Genomic DNA, 20,004 nt, shown 5'->3' with positions numbered 1-20,004 from the left:
GAGGGGGCTGCGCGGCACTGAGCGTGTGTTTGTGGAGGAGAGTGTATAGCACTGACTGAGTGTATGGAGGGAGGTGTATGGCACTGAGTGTGTGAAGGGTGGTATATGACATTGAGTGTGTGTGTGTGGAGGGGGGTGCATGGCATTGAGTGTGTGTGTGGAGGGGGATGTATGGCACTGAGTGAGTGTGTGAAGGGGGTGTATGGCACTGAGTCAAATGTGCGGAGGGGGGTGTGTGGCACTGATTGAGTATGTGGAGGGGGATGCACAGCATTTAGGGAGTGTGTGGAGGGGAGTGTACAACATTGAGCAAGTGTGTGGAGGGGAGTGTATAGCACTGAGTGTGTGAAGGGTGCTGTATGGCAGTGAGTGAGTGTGTGGAGGGGGGTATATAGCACTGAGTGGGTGTGCGGAGAGGGATGTAAGGCACTGAGTGAGTGTGTGAAGGGGGTGTATGGCACTGAGTCAAATGTGCGGAGGGGGGTGTGTGGCACTGAGTCAAATGTGCGGAGGGGGGTGTGTGGCACTGAGTCAGTGTGTGGAGGGGGATGTATGGCACTGAGTCAAATGTGCGGAGGGGGGTGTGTGGCACTGAGTCAGTGTGTGGAGGGGGCTACATGGCACTGAGTCAGTGTGTGGAGGGGGATGTATGGCACTGAGTCAGTGTGTGGAGGGGTGTTGTATAGCACTGAATGTGTGTGTGTGGAGTGGGGTGCATGGTACTGAATGTGTGGAGGGAGGTGCATGGCACTGAGTGCGTGTGTGGAGGGTGAGTCTAACTCAACTCACACCCAATCTCATGTTTTCCCACTGACTCCCAACACCACACACCAACACATATACATGCACATATTCACTGTCACTCATCCATATACACTGACCCTCGTACACCCTGTGGCTTTTATCACTTACTCTTTTTTAAGCTTAACAATTTATTGTCTTGGCATTGCTGTACTTTTGCTCAACAATTGTTTCTTGTCTTTCAAAAAAGTTGGAGAAACCTGAGTTAAATGTATTAGACCATATCATTGTACAGACTGCTTTTACAGTGTACAGATTATGCTGGTCATGTCCAATTCCCCTCATTCTGCATAATCACTGAGAATAAAATTAAACAAGTACATATTCTGTCATAGCCCTTTCTGTCAGATTTTAAACAAAACTAAAGATCAGTAAAAATTTCTCATAAAGACCAACACCAGTTACCATGATGCTAAAACTTTCCCCACAAACCACCTCAGTCCCCATTACACTCCCTTCCCAACTCCACTGCTATCTCTCCCACTGTTATTACACCAGCAGGGCATCAAACAGTGATTTGAGCAGTATAGTCTAGGTCTTACCAGTGGGACTGCACTGATCTGGATAAGCAGGTATGACCCCTCTAGATCTCCGTACTGCAGTTGATAAGGCAGGTATGGGCTGTGGATTGCTGCAACCAGTTCTATAACTTTCACCAAATTGGTCTCACCTGCAAATCAACGAAGAATAACAATTGCTTAAAGGCTTGCTGCAATATCCCAGAATCTGAAGGTATTGGTTCATATAAGCTTGAGGCAATAAGTATTTAAATTTTTTGTCCCGCGTTTAGGGCTTAGTTCAATCATAGAATCATAGAACCCTACAGTGCAGAAAGAGGCCCTTCGGCCCATCGCATCTGCACTGACCACAACCCCACCCAGGCCCTACCCCCATATCCCTACATATTATACCCACTAATCTCTCTAACCCACATATCCCTGGACACTAAGGGGCAATTTCTTAACATGGCCAATCAACCTAACCCGCATATCTTTGGACTGTGGGAGGAATCTGGAGCACCCGGAGGAAACCCATGCAGGAGAACATGCAAACTCCACACAAACAGTGACCCGAGCTGGGGATCGAACCCAGGACCCTGGAGCTGTGAAGCAGCAGTGCTAGCCACTGTGCTACCGTGCCGCCCACCAATAAAGTAACGAAGTAGATATAAATTCCAGACTAGAATATGAGAATGTAAGGAGTAGGAGTAGGCGTTCAGTCCTTTGAGCCTGCACCTTCAAGCCCTTGACTGAGATCACTGCTGCTTTTCTACTTCAGCACCATTTTCCTGCACTACCCCTGTACGCTTTGATGTTTTTAATAGGTAGAAATCTCAGTCTTCATAAACCACAACAGAACCTCCACTGCCCTCCAGAACAGAGAATTCCAAAACTTCACCACCCTCTGAGTGAAGAAATTCCTCCTCATTTCAGTCCTCAATGGTCTGCCCCTTATTCTGAGACTGTGCCTCCTGGTTTTAGAATCCCCACAGCCAGGGTAAACGTCCTTCCCACATCTATCCTGTCAAGCCCTGTAAAAATTTTGTATGTTTGAAATCACCATTCATTCTTCTAAATTCTAGAGAATAAAATCCTAGTCTATTTAATCTGTCCTCATAGTACAATCCTATCATCCAGTAATTAAAGTTTATTTATTAGTCACAAGTGAGGCTTACATTTACACTGCAATGGAGTTCCTGTGAAATTCTCCTAGTTGCCACACTCCAGTGCCTGTTCGGGTTAACGCACCTAACCAGCACGTCTTTCAGAATGTGGGAAGAAATTGCAGCACCCGGAGGAAACCCACACAGACACAGGGAGAACATGCAAATTCCACACAGACAGTGACCCAAGCTGGGAATCGAACCAGGGTCCTTGGCGCTGTGAAGCAGAAATGCAAACCACCATGCTACCAGTTTGGTGAACTTATCTCTCTATGGCAAGTATATCTTTTCTGAGGTAAGGAGCAGTGAGACATCTTAACTCCAAGACTCAAATCCTCTTGCAACAAAGGCCAATATATCATTTACATACTCAATTGCCTATTATTCAATTTTTAAGTCGTTCAAAAAATTTCTCCTGTTTTCAAGCTCATTCGGGATGAAGAGTTATTTTTGTAAAATCGCCCCCAAAGTATTTGGGTTTGGGGGGCCAAAGGGCCTGTTCCTGTACTGTACTTTTCTTTGTTCTTTGTATTTCTTTAGTTTCTCTGCTATTTCTTTATTCCCCATTATTAATTCCTTGACTCTACTTGTGATGTACTCATGTTTGTTTTTGCTAGTCTTTTCCATTTTACATACCTATAGAAGCTTTCAGTGTGTTTTCACTTTCTCACTAATTTACTCTCATATACATTTGACTACCACAGTACAAACCATCGTCCTAAGTTTTGGAAGGCTGCTGTTGTGAAACACTATGATGTCAAATAACGAGTGGCAAATAGGCAGAGGAGAGAATTTAACAAAGAATTAGAAAAGGATTTATGACGATAGTGAAAGTTGTGTATAGGACAGTTAATGGTAGGACATTGGGAAGAATTACAGAACAAAGAGATCTAGGGGTACATGTTCATAGCTCCTTGAACGTGGAATCACAGATGGACAGAGTAGTGAAGAAGGCAATCTTGATGCATGGTTTTATCAGTCAGAACATTGAATACAGGAATTGGGACATCTTGTTGAAGTTGTACAAGACATTGGTAAGGCCATACTTGGAATACTGTGTGCAATTCTGGTCACCCTATTATAGAAAGGATATTATTAAACTAGAAAGAGTGCAGAAAAGATTTACTAGGATGCTACCGGGACTTGATGGATAGAGTTATAAGGAGACACTGAATAGACTGGGAGTTTTTTCCTCTGGAGTGTTGGAGGTTGAAGGGTGACCTTATAGAGGTCTATAAAATAATGAGGGGCATAGACAAGGTAGATAGTCAATATCTTTTCCCAAAGGTAGGGGAGTCTAAAACTAGAGGGCATGAGTTTAAGGTGAGAGGGGAGCGATACAAAAGTGTCCAGAGGGGCAATTTTTTCACACAGAAGGTGGTGTGTGTCTGTAACAAGCTGCCAGAGGTAGTAGTAGAGGCGGGTACAATTTTATCTTTTAAAAAGCATTTAGATAGTTATGTGGGTACAATGGTATTGAGGAATATGGGAAAATTGGAGCAATTGGGGGATTAGATTAGGGGTTTAAAAAAAAAGGGCAGCATGGACAAGTTGGCCGAAGAGCCTGTTTCCATGCTATAAACCTCTATGACCCGGGTAGCAATTGTAGTTTTAATAGGGATTTTAACTTCAAATAGGTTGGGATTAGCACATGTTAGAAGGGTTGCAAAGTTCCTGAATGAGTGGGATAGTTTTCTGTTGCAATACGTCAAAGAACCAACAAAGGAGTGTACCTTCTTAGATTTAGTAATGAGTAATAAGCCAGATTTAGCATGGAGTACTGAGCCATATTTAGCTAACAGCTCTGCAGTGCATGAGCATTTATCTCATAGCAATCATAATATAATCGAGTTCAATGTTGCGTTGAGAGAAATCTGAAACAACTAAGACTTTAGATTGGGGTAAGGCTGACTTCAATGGGATGAGATAGACACTGTCCATAGTAAACTGAGTAAATATACTAATTGCTAGAATGACCAAAGATCAGTGGGAGGTGTTCAGAAATGTATTTAGTGCCTTTTAGCCAAGAACAAATGTAGTTTTGGCATACTGCACTTGGTTGAAGACATGGGGTTGCACTGGGGTTTCATTTGAAGCAATTTTTTTAAAGCAGCATCTAGGCCTTTTGGCAAAGGTGCAAATGAGATCAAGCCTTGGAGAAGGTGCAATGCCTGCTCTAAACAACTCAGATCATGTAGATCAAGACCAAGACAGGAAGTGGGATGCCTGTCTGTCTTGTCAGCTTGGATCTGGAATGTCTCACTTGCTGAGATTTTTGAATTGAACTTTGATTGGATTGAATTGGATTTAAACAAAAAAATGTACTTAATGCCATATAAAACAAATTTATACCTCAAGGGGGCAAAGACTCTCTCTACTTGCCAAAAAAAAACAGCTATGGACAAATATAGAGGTAAGAGACAGCATAAAACTGAAAGCGTACAAAAAAAACCAAATCCTAGTAAATGGGAAAGATACAAAGAACAAAGGGTGCCAAAGCAGAGAAAAAGAGTTACAAAACGTGACTATAAAAATAAACTTGCAAAATCAACACAAAAATTACATTAGAAAAAAGTGTGGTCATGAGTAATAAGTGCCCCTTAAAAACCGATCATGCTAATCAATATAAGAAAATAGCAGACACGCATATTCACATTCAAGGAAGTGGTCTGCCTGTCAATGTCAGGGAATCACTAAAATTAACGTATCTAAAATAACAATGAAGAAGAAAATTAATGGCACTAAAGAGTCTCACATCTGCAGAACTGAATAGTTTCCATCCTAAGTTTAAAAGTAGTTGAGAACATTGCAGTGCCCTAACTATAAACTTCTCAGTTTCTCAATTTGGCAACTGTTCCTCCAGATGGCAACAATGTATATCACTCTGCTATTTAAGTGAGAGGGGGAACAGGGGATTATAGGCCAGTTAGTTTAACATCTGTTGTTGGGAAACTACAAGAGTCTATAATTAAGAATAGGGTGACTGAACACCTTGAAAATTTTCAGCTGATCAAGAGATCGCCAGTTGAATTTGTAAAGGGTAAGGCATGTCTGGTGAATCTGACTGAATTTTTGAAAAAGATGAAGAAAGTAGTGGATAGGTGAATGTCTATTCATATTATTTATATGGCCTTCCTGAAAGCATTTTATAAAATCTCTCATTAGAAACTGTCAGCTAAAGTTGAAGCTCATGGAATTGAAGGAAATTGCTGAGTGGTAGGAGACAGAGAGTAGGCATAAAGGCCAAGTACTCTAATTGACAAAGTACCACATGGTGTCCCACAGTGTGCCAGCATTGACACTGACAGCTGGGAGAATGTCGCTGATGGGTGTGACCTCTGGAGGCTGACTGACTGGTAGTGCATTGGAAGAGTTTGTGTAATGTTTGTGTAACTGCCTCAACTCGTAACTATATTCATCGATACTTTGGTGATGATTTAGAAAGCCATAATTTGCTGATGACACAAAGACAGGTGACATTGTAAAGCAGTGCAGAAGAACTCATAATTACAAAATGATATTGATGGATTCAGTGAACGGACAAAACAGTGACAAATGGATTTCAATGTAGGTAAATACAAAATCATCCACTTTGGACCAGGAAAGAGCAGGCAGGGTACTTTTTCATTGGTAAAAAGATAGACAGTCGAGATGCAAAATGATTGGATGGCTATACATAAATCATTGAAATATTATGAACAAATGTAGTACTGCTGTGCAGAGGGACCTGGATGATCTCAAGGAGTTGGTTTGCAGGTGATTAAGAAGGCAAATGGCATTTTGTCCTTCATTGCTAGAGGGATGGAGTTCAAAAACAGCTAGGTTATGTTGCAGCTGTATAAGGTGCTGGTGAGGCCACACCTGAAGTACTGTGTACTGATTTTGGTCTCCTTACTTGAGAAAGGACATACTGGCACTGGAGGAGGTGCAGAGGAGATTCACTAGGTTGATTTCAGAGTTGAGAGGTTTGGCTTATGAGGAGAGACTGAATAGACTGAGGCTATATTCATTGGAATTCAGAAGAATGAGGGGAGATCTGATAAAAACATAAAAGATTATGAAGGGATAAGATAGAAGCAGGGAGGTTGTTTCCACTGGTGGATGAAACTAGAACGAGGGGACATAGCCTCAAAATAAGGGGAAACAGATTTAGGATTGAGTTGAGAAGGAACTTCTTCACACAAAGGGCTGTGAATCTGTGGAATTTCCTACTTAGTGAAGTAGTTGAGGCTACCTCATTGAATGTTTTTAAGGCAAGGATAGATAAATTTTTGAACAGTAAAGGGATTAAGGGTTATGGTGAGCAGGCAGATAAGTGGAGCTGAGTCCACAAAAAGGTCAGCCATGATCTTATTGAATGGTACAGCAGGCTCGAGGGGCCAGATGGCCTACTCTTGTTCCTAGTTCTTATGTTCTTATGTAAAAAGTAATTAATAGGCTAATGAATGCTGGCCTTTATCGGACTAGAGTGAATACAAGCGATAGAAGTCATGTTTAAAAGAAAAAGCCCTGGTTGGATTACACCTGTAGTACGATGAGCAGTTCTGGGCTCCATGCCTTTGTAAGAATATAACTGCCTTGGAGATACTACAATGTAGATTTACAAGAATAATACTTGGACTCTAGGTGTTAGATTACAACAAAAGTTTACAAAAATTAGGGTTGTATGTCCTACAGTTTAGAAAATTAAGAGATGATTTAATCAATGCTTTCAAGATATTAAGGATAGATAGAGAAAAAATATTTCTGCTGATTGAGAAGACTAGGTCCAACTTTTAGTGATGTTTACTCTAGACATCCAAATCCTTCCGGGGTTTACAGCTCCTAGTCTCTCACCATCATGAATATATTTAAGTTTGTCTTTCTCAGATCCCAAGTCCTCTACATTAAACTCTGCCCACTCTACAGCCCATTCATTAATCTGTCCTTGTCTGTTTGTAGCTCGTTTCACTAACCCTGACAATTTTCTGTGTCGCTCTAAAATTTGTTCTCTGGATGTGGGTGTCATTGGCAAGGTCAGCATTTATTACCCATTCCTAATTGACTTTGAGAAGGTGGTAGAGAGACACCTCCTTGAATACAAATAAGTGCTTAGGACAGCAGTTAAGAGTCAATAATGCTGATGTGGGTCTGAAGTCACAGACAGGTCAGACTGGGTAAAGACAGCAGATTTCCATCCTTAAAGAGCATTAATGAACAAAATGGGATTTTACAAGAATTGGTAGTTTTGTGGTCCTGATTACTGACATTAACTTTTAACGAATTAATTGAATTTTAATTCCTCATTTGCCAAGATGGGATCTGAATTGTCTTGGGATTATTAGTCTAGGCTTCTGGATCACTGGTTTAGTAACATAGCCACAATGCTGGCATTCTCCATAACTTAATGTTGTCTGCAAACATGGATATGGAACATTGTTCCTTGATCCAATTGAGTGTAAAACTGAAACCCCAATATAGATTCCCGAAGAACACCAATCGTCACATTCAGCACACTGCTAAAGCTGCATCTGAATTGGTCCAAAGGTTCTGCTACCTTATACAAGGTAGAGCAATTGTGCGGAACAAGGCCCCTTTGAAACAGACAGTTGAAACAATGCTCCAGGTGCATCAGGGATTAAGTGACCGGAGGGTAAATTCACCAGTCCTGCTAATGGGAGCTGTAGTCAAACTGCTGGATTGCTGGGAACAGGGCTATGACAACCAGTGGCTTGTCTTCCACCTGGCATTGCCCTCTGGAAGCAGGAGACCACTGTGAATTTACCCCAGAATACAGAAGTGAGATCGATCTATAACGAAGGGATAGGTTCTGCTGGTTGTCCTGGTCCTCAGAACTCTTCTAATCCAAGTGGAGAGTTACTCAATGCTTGTATCTTCTAGGATTTGCTGTGTCAGATTTGGAGGGTACCCCAAGGATGCACTGGGGAATCCTGGATAGTTGTGCTGCTCTGAGAACCATCTGACAAAGTGACTTAAATCACTAACTTCAAACGATTCTGCCAATATTGCACTAACAGCTACTCTGAAAAAGTTAGGAGCAATAAAACCACTTCTAACTTCAGCGTAACTATTTTAAACAGCCAGATGGGTTCCTGCATAGGACACAACCACACTCCCGACCTCACAGGAGATTCCCCCATCCCAACTAAGCATCCCCTCCTCCCCAAATCTGACCCTGTTGAACCCCACCTGACCTCCCTACGATCCAAGCCAATCCCCCTCAATTTGACCTCCCACCATCCCCCCCACCAACCGAATGTTGTCCCCCTGCCCATTTCTCCACAGGTTCACCCAACGTCAAACAACCCCACCCTTCCCCAATATCCAATGCTCAAAATCCCAGCCACTTACCTTATGCACTTACCTTCCCCCTGTCCTATTGTTTTCATTTGGACATTAAAACTCACCTGCTTTACAGCAACTAGTGCCATTAAAAAGGCTGCGTGTCCTCGTTTGTTACCATTCTTTTGACCTCTCACACTCAACACAGGGACCCGCTGTGCTGCATGAATCACACATGGTCTGAGTCAGGAAGGTTGGGCGAGATAACTGAGTAAGAATGGCAATGTGACACTGACTCCCACTCCAAGGAAGTTATAATCCAATATATTGTCCTTTAGGTATGTCCTCCCTTAAGCCTGCTATTCCAGTAGGATGCCAGATTCAGTGCGCCAACATACCTAAGTGTGGTAGCATTGCGGCCTCCAGGCCCTTAGCAAAATGAACAGTACTGCCGTGGAGGTCAAGTAGCATGTGAAGCTTGTCCTCCTGGTTTGCTCTCTCCATTGCTGTGCTGAGGCAGACAGGGATTGATGGAACGATGGCCCCCAGGGTCTGGATCTGTAGCACAGTAACAATCTCACAAGGGTTGCTGAAGACCTGGCCAACATAAAGACTTTTTTTTAGCAATAGTGAATTTCATATAAAAGCAATGACTGCAGCATGTAATGTATGGGACATATCACAACACTGAAACAGGCCATTCGACCCAAAATGTGTATGCTGGCATTTATTCTTCACACAAGATTCCTCCTTCCCTCACTTTATCAGCATATCCACTTATTTCTTTCTCTCTCAATTATTTATCAAGCTTTCCCTTAAATCTATCAATGCAACTCACCTAAACTACTCCACATGGCAATGAATTTGTTCAAGACACGATGCCTATCTGTTTTATAGGTAAAATTGAAAGCCATGACTTCATAGACAGAATTTTCATCTGAGTCATCAAGTCAAATGTTCAAGTCACACCCCAGAGAATTAAACAAATAGCCTAAACTGCCATTCTTGTGCAGTACTGAGGGAGTGTGGTACTGTCAGAACTGCCAACTTTTGGATGAGATGAGAAAATAGGACACCACCTATCTTTCCGAACAAGAACAGGCTGGTTCACCCTAGTATTTTAACTCAATATGTATCTAACATTACATAATAATAGTGACTACACTTCTAAAGTACATAATTTGCTGTACAGGCCTTGTGACATTTTGAAGTTGTGAAAAACATTTATAACTGAAAGTTACTCATAAGCTTCTTATACAAGTGCAGGATTTAAAATATGAGCTCTTGTAGCCCATCATAACGCCCCTGACTCTGAACCAGAGCTTCCAGGTCAGGGTCAAACTCTGAGACTTGAGGGCCATGTTATACATTCATAACATGGTCAGCAGGCTGATTATCATCTTTGGCAGGTGATAAGGGAGGGAGAGTCTCCAGGTCAGCTTGAAACTGCAGAAGTCAATGGCAAACCACTACAGTACCTTGCCAAGCATATCCATGGACCAACACATGGAAATCCATGGTTGCCAACACCATCTTAGGGCATGACACCTAAAGAGAGAGTATCTAAAATCATTGACCAAATCTGTCCCTCAAGTTCTTCCTTGAAAATGACTTTAAAGTACTATTGACTAGAAAGTCTCTGGTTGCTAAAGGGTTAAAACCTCTGATTTTATTTTCTGCTTTTAATAAAACCCTGGGAACTAATTATTTTTAATTTTGCCTTCGGGGAACATGATTTCAACAGGTTGTTGATTATTAATTTGTCTGGGGTTTTTGTGAATGTACTGTATATTATTTATAAGGTTTCCTAACTGCAGAGAGTCACAAGTTTTAACATAAGAACATAAGAACATAAGAAATAGGAGCAGGAGTAGGCCATCTGGCCCTTCGAGCCTGCCCCGCCATTCAATAAGATCATGGCTGATCTGTCGTGGCTCAGTTCCACTTTCCCGCCCTCTCCCCATAACCCTTAATCCCCTCTCTTATCAAAAACCCATCAACCCGCTTCTTAAAAATATTTAGCGAGGCAGCCTCCACCACTTCAACGGGCAGAGAATTCCAGAGATTCACCACCCTTTGAGTGAAGAAGTTCCTCCTCAACTCCGTTCTGAACTGCCCCCCCTTTATCTTGAGGCTGTGCCCCCTAGTCCTACTGTCTTTTTTGAGCGGGAAGAGTCTTTCCACCTCTATCCTATCCATCCCATTCATCATCTTATACGTCTCAATGAGATCTCCCCTCATTCTTCTAAACTCTAACGAGTACAAGCCTAGTTTATTCAGCCTCTCCTCATAGCTCAACCCCCTCAACTCCGGTATCAGCCTAGTGAACCTCCTCTGCACTCCCTCCAAGGCCAGAAATGTTACGTTCTCACATTTTTTAGTGTGCCTGACACAGGCACACTGACAAACACACACATGAAAATGTAGAAATTACTGATGACACTTTGAAGGATTAATATGATAGCAATCAAGGAATGCCAAAAGTACAGCCAATTTGTTGCTAACTTAATCACACAGAGCAAGAATTTATTGGCCCCTAGGTGACAGGCTAGGAGGCACTGGGGTGGGGGTTTATAAAATGTTGGGGAGGGATTCAGGGGGTTTCCCCATCACAGTCCCCCTGCAGGCCATTTTAACAGTGGTGGGAATGGCAGTGACTTGGCTACCCATTGACTTTAGGAAAATGTAACTGATTGAAGGCCCAGTTGAGGGCCATCTACCAGGGCAGCTGACATTTTGGTGCCTGGTGGTATGGCTACCTCTCTCTGGGTTGCTACTGATGATGTAAGCTGGCAACCCTCCAATCAGGCTGCATGCAGAGCCAGCCCAGTGTCCTTAACTGAATGGTGGGCCTAGATGTTGTCGCTGGGAAGATTGTCACTGCAGTTCCGCTGCCTGCCTGTGCTGTCTCAGGACCTGATGACAGAACTTACCCTTTTCTTAGAAATCCCAGCCATGTAAAGAGGGAATACATTTGAGGAGTTCATACATGATATGAAAACACACTCTGCCATCATGCAAAATCAAAGATCAATACAGTAAGAGATGCAAAGGCCTCTGCCTCAACCAGTCCTGGTGGCATGCTCCAATAACATTATATGTGAAGAAATTTCTCCTAAACTCTCTTCTCACTCATGGTGATAAAAATCCCTCTTCATTGCCTAATGAAAACACAGCCTCCCTAAAAGAATCATAGAATCCCTACAGTATAGAAGGAGGTCATTCAGTCCATCGAGTCTACACTGACTCCAACGTATCAAACCCTTTCTCGTAAATCCACGGATTTACCCTATTAAACCTGCTAACTTACACATCTTGCGACACTAAAGGGCAATTTTAGTATGGCCAATCCACCCAAGCTGCATAGCTTTGGACTGTGGAAGGAGACCAGTGCACCCAGAGGAAACCCACGCAGACACGGGGAAAATGTGCAAACTCCACACAATCACCCTAGGCCAGAATTGAACCCGAGTCCCTGGCAGCAGTGCTAACCCCATTCTACCAAAATTCTTCAGACTTTTAAAACCTCTATTAAGTCTTCCTTCAGTTTCCTCTCCTCCGGGGCAAGCATATATTTTCTCAAATCATATCTCCTAACTCTAGATTCTCGGTATCACCCTGGAATAGAATGCTACAGAACAGAAGGAGGCCTATTTTAAACTGCATGCCTCCCAATTATACAGCCCCAAAAAGTTACTGGCCACTTCTAATGATTTTATAGAACTGCACTCTCACTTTCAGGGAATTCTGCATTTGAATCCCTGGGTCTCTAATTATCCTTACTCCTGTCATTGAGTAGATACTTTCATTCCCTTAATTTTCTTATCATACATTAAAATGCACTAAGTTTCTCATTGTGCTAACCAATGTCTTCCTTCAGTATTTCACAATCCTCTTCATTGTCTGCCTCTTATCAAAGCCCTTCTGAAAAATCAACACACACATTACTTTATCTATCCTATCAGTCATTTTTGCAAGCAAAAACACTACTCAATTTGTCAAATGCTTTGAGAATTGATAAAGTCTTGCCATAAATCCAAAGTCCTTTCTTGCTTCTGTAGGCGGCACGTTGATTCAAATCTACCCACTCTGTGATTGTGTCTTTGTTCCTCTCCCCTAACTTCCTGCCATCCCCACCCTTTTCAAAATACCTTCTTGGAACATGGGCACCACTAGTTAGGTCAGCAATTACTGCCCATCCCTAGTTGGCATGAGAATATGGGGGCGAGTTTGCTTGAAATGCTGGGAATAATTGCATGCAAATTCCAGACTACTTCCGAGAACAATTCAAAGTCAAGTCAGTGTGGGACTGGAGCCACTTATGGGCCCAGAATGGGTAAGAATGGCAGATTTCCTTCCATAAAGGAATATTAATGAACCAGTTGGTATTTTTTTTAAAACACCAATCTGATAGTTTGATCATCACTTTTACTGAGACCAGCCTTTTAATTTCAGTTATTTTAAAATCTGAACTCAAACAATTTTTGAAGGGATAACCAAGAAGCTAGATGACGGCAGTGCAGTTGATGTTGTCTACATGGACTTTAGTGAGGCCTTTGACAAGGTACCAGATGGTAGGTTGTTGCATAAGGTTAAATCTCACTGGATCCAGGGTGAGGTAGCCAAATGGATATAAAATTGGTTTGATGACTGAAGACAGAGGGTAGTTGAAGAGGATTGTTTTTCAAGCTGGAGGCCTGTGACCAGCGGTGTGCCTCAGGGATCAGGGCTGGGTCCAGTGATTTTCATTATTTATATTAATGATTTGGATGAAAATTTAGGAGGCATCGTTAGTAAGTTTGCAGATGATGCCAAGATTGATGGCATACTGGACAGCGAAGAACGTTATCTAGGATTGCAATGGGATCTTGATTAATTGGGCCAGTGGGCTGATGAATGGCAGATGGAGTTTAATTTAGATAAATGAGAGGTGATGCATTTTGGTAGATCATACCAGGACAAGACCTACTCAGTTAATGGTAAGGTGTTGGGGAGAGTTATAGAACAAAGAGATCTAAGGGTACAGGTTCATTGCTTCTTGAAACTGGAGTCAAAGGTGGACAGAGTGGTGAAGAAGGCATTCGGCATGCTTGGTTTCATTGGCCAGAACATTGAACACAGGAGATGGGATGTCTTGTTGAAGTTCTACAAGACCTTAGTCAGGCCACACTTGGAATACTGTGTACAATTTTGGTCACCCTATTATAGAAAGGATATTATTAAACTAGAAAGAATGCAAATTTATTAGAATGCTACAGGGACTTGATGGTTTGAATTACAAGGAGGAGACGGATAGGATAGAGTGAAGGAGCTTTAAGGGTGATCTTATAGAGGTTTATAAAATGAGGGATAAATCAGTTCGATAGTAGGGGAGGGGAGTCTAAAACTAGAGGGCATAGGTTTAAGGTGACAGGGGAAAGATACAGAAGAGTCCACAGGGCTAGTTTTTTCACACAGAGGATGGTGAGTGTCTGAATGAGCTGCCAGAGGTAGTGGTAGAGGCAGGTACAATTTTGTCTTCTAAAAAGCAGTTAGACAGTTACATGGGTTGGATAGGTATACGGGCCAAACTTGGGCAATTTGGACTAGCTCAGTGGTTTAAAAAAAAGCAGCATAGGCAAGTTGGACTGAAGGGCCTGTTTCCATGCTATAAACCTCTATGACTCTAAAGAATGCACTGTGGAATTATTATATAGATTCTGAGTCTAAAAACAGAATCAATATCCCTACTTGGAATTCAAATCTGCCCCTTATGGGGCATTTTATGAGAGGAAAGGTGCCTTTATATTGTGCTTCTGCCTTCTTCTTTTAATTCCAGATTTCTTTTAACTTTCAGCTTCCAAATAGAAATCATCCCATGGTTCTTCTCTCTCATATGTCCCTACAGGTATGGAAAGGCTTCCTTGTTAATTGGCCTTTTGCAACCTCAGGATGTCCCAAAGAACTCTGATGCCAAGAAAATGCATCCAAAACCGTTGTAACGTAGAAAATGTGCTCTCGTCACTGTTGTGCCTACTTGGATTATGTGCTCGTCATTTGATTGTCTGGCTGGATTATATGCTCGTCACTGTAGTGTCTGCCTGGATTATGTGCTCTAGTCTGGAGTGGGATTTGAACCTTCTGACTGCTTCCCCTTTATTTCTCATCTTATGTCTACGTACAGGTAAAGTTCCGGTCAAAGACTTAATTCCCTTTTAATTTGAGTCTTGACCACGGATGACTGCCCTAAATAAGTTGCCTGCAGTTATGGAACACAGTATGCAAGATCCGTAGATAGTTTAACTGACATTTCCCATTTATTGCTTTTCAGAAGTATTGTTTAATCTGATAACACAAATTTATTCTTGGAAACTGATCAGAGATAAGGCAGAACATTTAATACATTTATAACAAATCGTACTGGACTGGAGACCATACCCTCTGGGAAACAATTAAAAGGGAAGGTAAGAACTTTAACAAATGTTTGACTAAGCAGGGTGGAATATTTCCTTTAAAGGGTATGAAATAAAACACCAGGGAGTGCAAATCGACACCTAAATCCAGAAATAAAATCTCAACTACAGAAATCATCATCCCCCTTAGACTCACCTTCCAAACTGTTGCATCCAGCTGTCCACCTGATTGGTATACCCAACCCTTCATTACTAGTTTTATCCATATATATATATATATACCCCCATCAAACAAAATGGGGAAAATGTAGTTGCTGCAGTGAACAGGAACTTCTTGAAAGCCTTTGGAAATGTATTACCAAAGTGAGTGAATGAATTAGAACCCATGTCAACTTCTTACTGATAAATGATTGAAGGAAAGAGTGATAAAGAAATATAGAACTGTACAGCCACATGGGATTAGACTATCCCTCACGTGGACAATGTCCATGCCTGGAATGACGGTGAGTGATGGGTGGTGACCTTATCTGGAAAAACAAAGTGATAGGGTGATGATCATGTTTTGTTTATTGTTATATTAAATTATTTGAGAGAGCACAAGACCAGATAAGAGGCAGTGACATTCAAATGGTGTAAGCAAAGCTCACATTTGCTCGTGGTGGTCAATCTACAACAGTCAAGAGTGGGAACTCTGGTCAATTTTATTTCACCCCCCTAAACTAAGCTTGAGACAGTTTTTCAGGATCCTAATCCCAACCTCAGTTGGTCAACCAGTTCAGCATAGGTCACGGATTGAGACAGGAATAGCTCAGATTTGCTGTGGTTCACTTATCATTCCAAGAGGGGGCAGCAGGGCTGAGCAATCACATGGCTGGGTGTAGACAGAAGCTATTGAAATCTCCAGCTGAAAATTCAGGGACTTGAAGAACAGGAGAGAGAGAATAAAGAGAGCCAAACACTAAGCACATTCAGAACACTACAAAACCAGAAAATAACCAGTTCACAGATTGTCATTAAACAAATTCCACAAACGCATTCCACTGATTAATGGGACTTGATATCTGCATCAGTTCAGAAGTTAAATTGACATGGTGTTGTTCTTTTTACTGTTATGGGAACATAAAACTAGGCACATTGCGATACCTGCAGCCAGCTGAGAACTATTCCGCATTTGCACAATTTCATTTAACATTTTGGAGCTGTAATGCCCTCATCAATAAGAGGCATGTAACTGCTGTAAATTTTTCCTCTCCTTCACAGCCACAGTCCCCTCCAGCCAATTCCAGCAGTAAAGGAAAACAACACTCACTTTCCTGAGTCCATAGCTGCCCTGGCATTGCAGTTCAGTTCTGCTGGGATACAGTCAATTCCTCATCAGGGACACTCCTGCCGGAATATACTGCAACTCACCTTCTGACTCTCCAAAACCTGGCCACCATCTATCAAGCGCAAGTCAGGGAGACAATGAAATACTTGCTGATTTGCGCCAATACTCAAGAAGCGTGACGCCATCTAGCACAAAGCAATCCACTTAATCAGCACCCACTCATCATCTTAAACATTCACTCCCTCCATCACTGATGCACTGTAATAGTAGTGTGTACCATATACACTGCAACGACTCGCCAAGGCACCTTCAACAACACCTTCCAAACCCATGAATTCTTTCACCTCGAAGATGGGGTAGAGATGTACGAGAACATCACTTCCTGGAAGTTACCTTCCAAGTTACACACCATCCTGAATTGGAACTATATCGGCATTCTTTCAACATCACTGAGGCAAAATCCTGAAACTTCATCCCAAACAGCAGTGTGGTGTACCTACACTAGATGGACTGCTGCAATTCAAGAAGGAAGCTCCCCATCACCTTCTAAAACGCAATTTGGAAGGGCACGCGGGCACACGAGGGAGGACGCATGGACTTGTGACAGATGGTGTACAGACATGCGACTGTGGAAGTTTGTTGCAGAATTCCAGTTGCTTCACAAAAGTACTTCTGTGAAAGGATCTTGCACCTTGAGCTGATCTGGGCCAAACGATCACTGCAGTTCCACACTAAATGGCTGATTCATAAAGTCCAGGGAACAATTAATGGGCAATAAATGCTGCTTTTGCTGGTGTCACCAGTATCCCAGAACTATTTGTTTCAACACAACATACTCCCTCTAGTGGCCAGAATATACTTTTGACCCATGGCACCAATTTGAAAAATAGGGAATGCTGCTCTGAAAAACTGCACTGTAATAATGCTGCATCTCCAGTCATACACCATTACTCTACTGCCAGATTAAGAAAATTATAGTACAAGTAACCTATGATACACCATAATCTATTGCTCTGCTGTTATCCTTGTCAAAACAGCAAGCAGTTTACGATTGGACTGGTTTTTGATATTTATTCCTCAACCAATAACACTAAAATAGATTGTATGGGTCATTTATCACACTGCTAGTTGTGGGAGCTTGTGTTGAAATTGTTTGTTACATTTTCTACATTACAACAGTAACTATCAAAATTCCCTGTAAAGATGTGAGTGGACAGCCAGTTTTTCCAATGCATGGTCACTTTAAATATTCCATAGATGCAGAGTTGAAGGTGGAACAAGGCCTCTATGGTACCTTCCAGACTACTGCACGTTACACATGTACGTGACTTAGCAAGAACATTGGCAACTACACTTTAAAACTACTTCGTCAGCTGTAGAGAGCTTTACAACACCTGGAAATTGTGAAAGGCGCATCAGAAAAGCATGATACATTTTTCTTTATCTGAGTATGGGCCTTTATTCATTTGTAGGCTTGGATATTACCTGACTGGTCCACTGTAGCTGGGAGTGCCATGTTGCCAGCAGAGTATCGTAGAACTCAGTTAGCTGGTGATTGAGACTGAGGTCACTCTGACAAAGCTCCTGCCACACAGAGACCAGCTGACTCTGAAGAATGCAAAAAACAAGTTCAGCTAAAGGAATGATATAATACGAGTTATTGCAATAAACAGCACAAACCCAGCCCCAAATGCACCCTCAACACAATTACAGCTTATTTCATGTCTTTACTTCCTTAATCTCCCTGTGCCCCACTCCAGTAAAGAGCTTTAGGCTGTCTATAATTCTTGCAACGCACAGGTATTAATGACTCTGAGCAGAGACTGAACGTATAGACAGGGATTGAATAAAGGGACACATTGAATTAACACCATCCCCCTCCAATTCACAGCTCACCACTCCTGAAGGTGCTAGCACATGGGACGCACACTATGACACACGAGGCTCACGCTGGAAGAGGCTGGCACATGTGGCTCATGATGTGACATTGGACTGGGGTAAACACAGTAAGAAGTCTCACAGCACCAGGTTAAAGTCCAACAGGTTTATTTGTAGCAAACGCCACAAGCTTTCGGAACTGACTGTTCCTTTGTCAGGTCGGTGGGAAATGAACACTGCTCGACAATCACCAGGCAAGACTGTTCTCTTCCTGTTGGGGAACACTTCAGCAGTCACAGGCATTCGGCCTCTGATCTTCAGGTAAGCATTCTCCGTGGTGCCCTTTATGACACACGACAGCGCAGAGTCGCTGAGCAGAGACTGATAGCCAAGTTCCGCACATGAAGACAGCCTCAACCGGGATCTTGGGTTCATGTCACACTATCTGTAACCCCCACAACTTGCCTGGACTTGCAAAATCTCACTAACTTTCCTGTCTGGAAACAAAACACATCTTTTTAACCTGTGTTTAATGCTCTTTCCACTCACCTTTAATACTTGATTAGCTGTAAAGACTCACATTCCAATCATTATTCACGTAAACTGAGTTTATGTCTTTATATGCCCTGTTTGTGATCAGAACTCCCACCCACCTGACGAAGGAACAGCCAGTTCCAAAACCTAGTGGCATTTGCTACAAATAAACCAGTTGGACTTTAACCTGGTGTTATGAGGCTTCTTACATGTGGTTCAGACAGAAGTGAGTAGGGCTTATTGAGAGTCACCCAGGGACAGATGGGGCTCACAAAGGGACAGGCAGGCTCACTCTGAGATAGATGGGGTTCACAAGGGACTCACCCAGGAGGTTCATGGGGGGGTTCACCCAGGGACAGGCGGGGTTCGCAGAGGTGCTCACACAGGAACAAGTGGGATTCACAAGGAGTTCACACAGGGATAGGTGGGGCTCACAGAGGTACTCACACAGGAACAGGTGGGGTTCATGGGGCTTCACACAGGGATAGGGGTTCATGGGGGGGTTCAGATAGGGATACGTGGGATTCACAGAGGTACTCACATAGGGACAGGTGGTGTTCACGGGAGGGTTTTTCATACAGGGACAGGTGGGGTCCACACAGGTATTCACACAGAGACAGGTAGGGGTCATGGTGGTTGGGGGGGGGGGGGGGGCACTCTGGGACAGGCGGAGTTCACGGGTGGTTCACACAGGGTCAGGCAGGGCTCACAGGGGGGATTCACACAGGGACAAGCGTGGCCCACCCAGCCATCTCCAGTACACTGCTTTAGTTGCCATTGTGTGCCAGCTTGAACAATGAATGCGAAATGAGGCCAAAGCTGCAACTTCTAGAAATCCCATGTTGTGAAATTCACTGAACAGTAATCAAGGGGAGGGTCTCCAAACCCTCCATCCAATACTGCCAACCATGGGGTTATTAACAAAAGAATGGAACTGCATTCCAGGGGATATTACGATAGGGAGGGACTGCAGGTTGAAAGTGCCATTAAAGGCTAATTGACTATGCGCTACGTCTGAAATTAAACAGGAGCACAGGAGATTTCCCCCTCCTTGTAAGCCAGGGAGTATCCCACAGATAATCACGCAGCCCCACAGCAATTATTTCCACTGCTTCACGTAAACCCCT

The 20,004-nt window shown here is 42.8% G+C and overlaps 1 protein-coding gene across 3 annotated transcripts in view; it reads right to left on the bottom strand.

Annotated features, from left to right (window-relative positions):
* Positions 1–20,004, bottom strand: part of cog7 (component of oligomeric golgi complex 7) — a 51,511-nt gene that overhangs the window by 21,619 nt on the left and 9,888 nt on the right. For all 3 annotated transcript variants that reach the window (XR_013888917.1, XM_080206573.1, XM_080206574.1), the window contains exons 7-9: positions 17,951–18,073; positions 9,145–9,343; positions 1,344–1,471 (exon numbers count right to left, since the gene is read on the bottom strand). Coding sequence is in view for 2 of the 3 variants with exons in the window: in XM_080206573.1 (XP_080062699.1) it covers positions 1,344–1,471; positions 9,145–9,343; positions 17,951–18,073 (450 nt within the window). In the remaining variant the exon portion in view is untranslated. The remainder of the gene's footprint in view (positions 1–1,343; positions 1,472–9,144; positions 9,344–17,950; positions 18,074–20,004) is intronic.

Source organism: Carcharhinus amblyrhynchos, chromosome 18, assembly GCF_965287045.1.
Source record: "Carcharhinus amblyrhynchos chromosome 18, sCarAmb.v2.hapA, whole genome shotgun sequence".
Taxonomy (NCBI): domain Eukaryota; kingdom Metazoa; phylum Chordata; class Chondrichthyes; order Carcharhiniformes; family Carcharhinidae; genus Carcharhinus; species Carcharhinus amblyrhynchos.
Note: the sequence above shows the minus strand (reverse complement) of the source record. Positions and strands in the feature narration are given on the sequence as shown.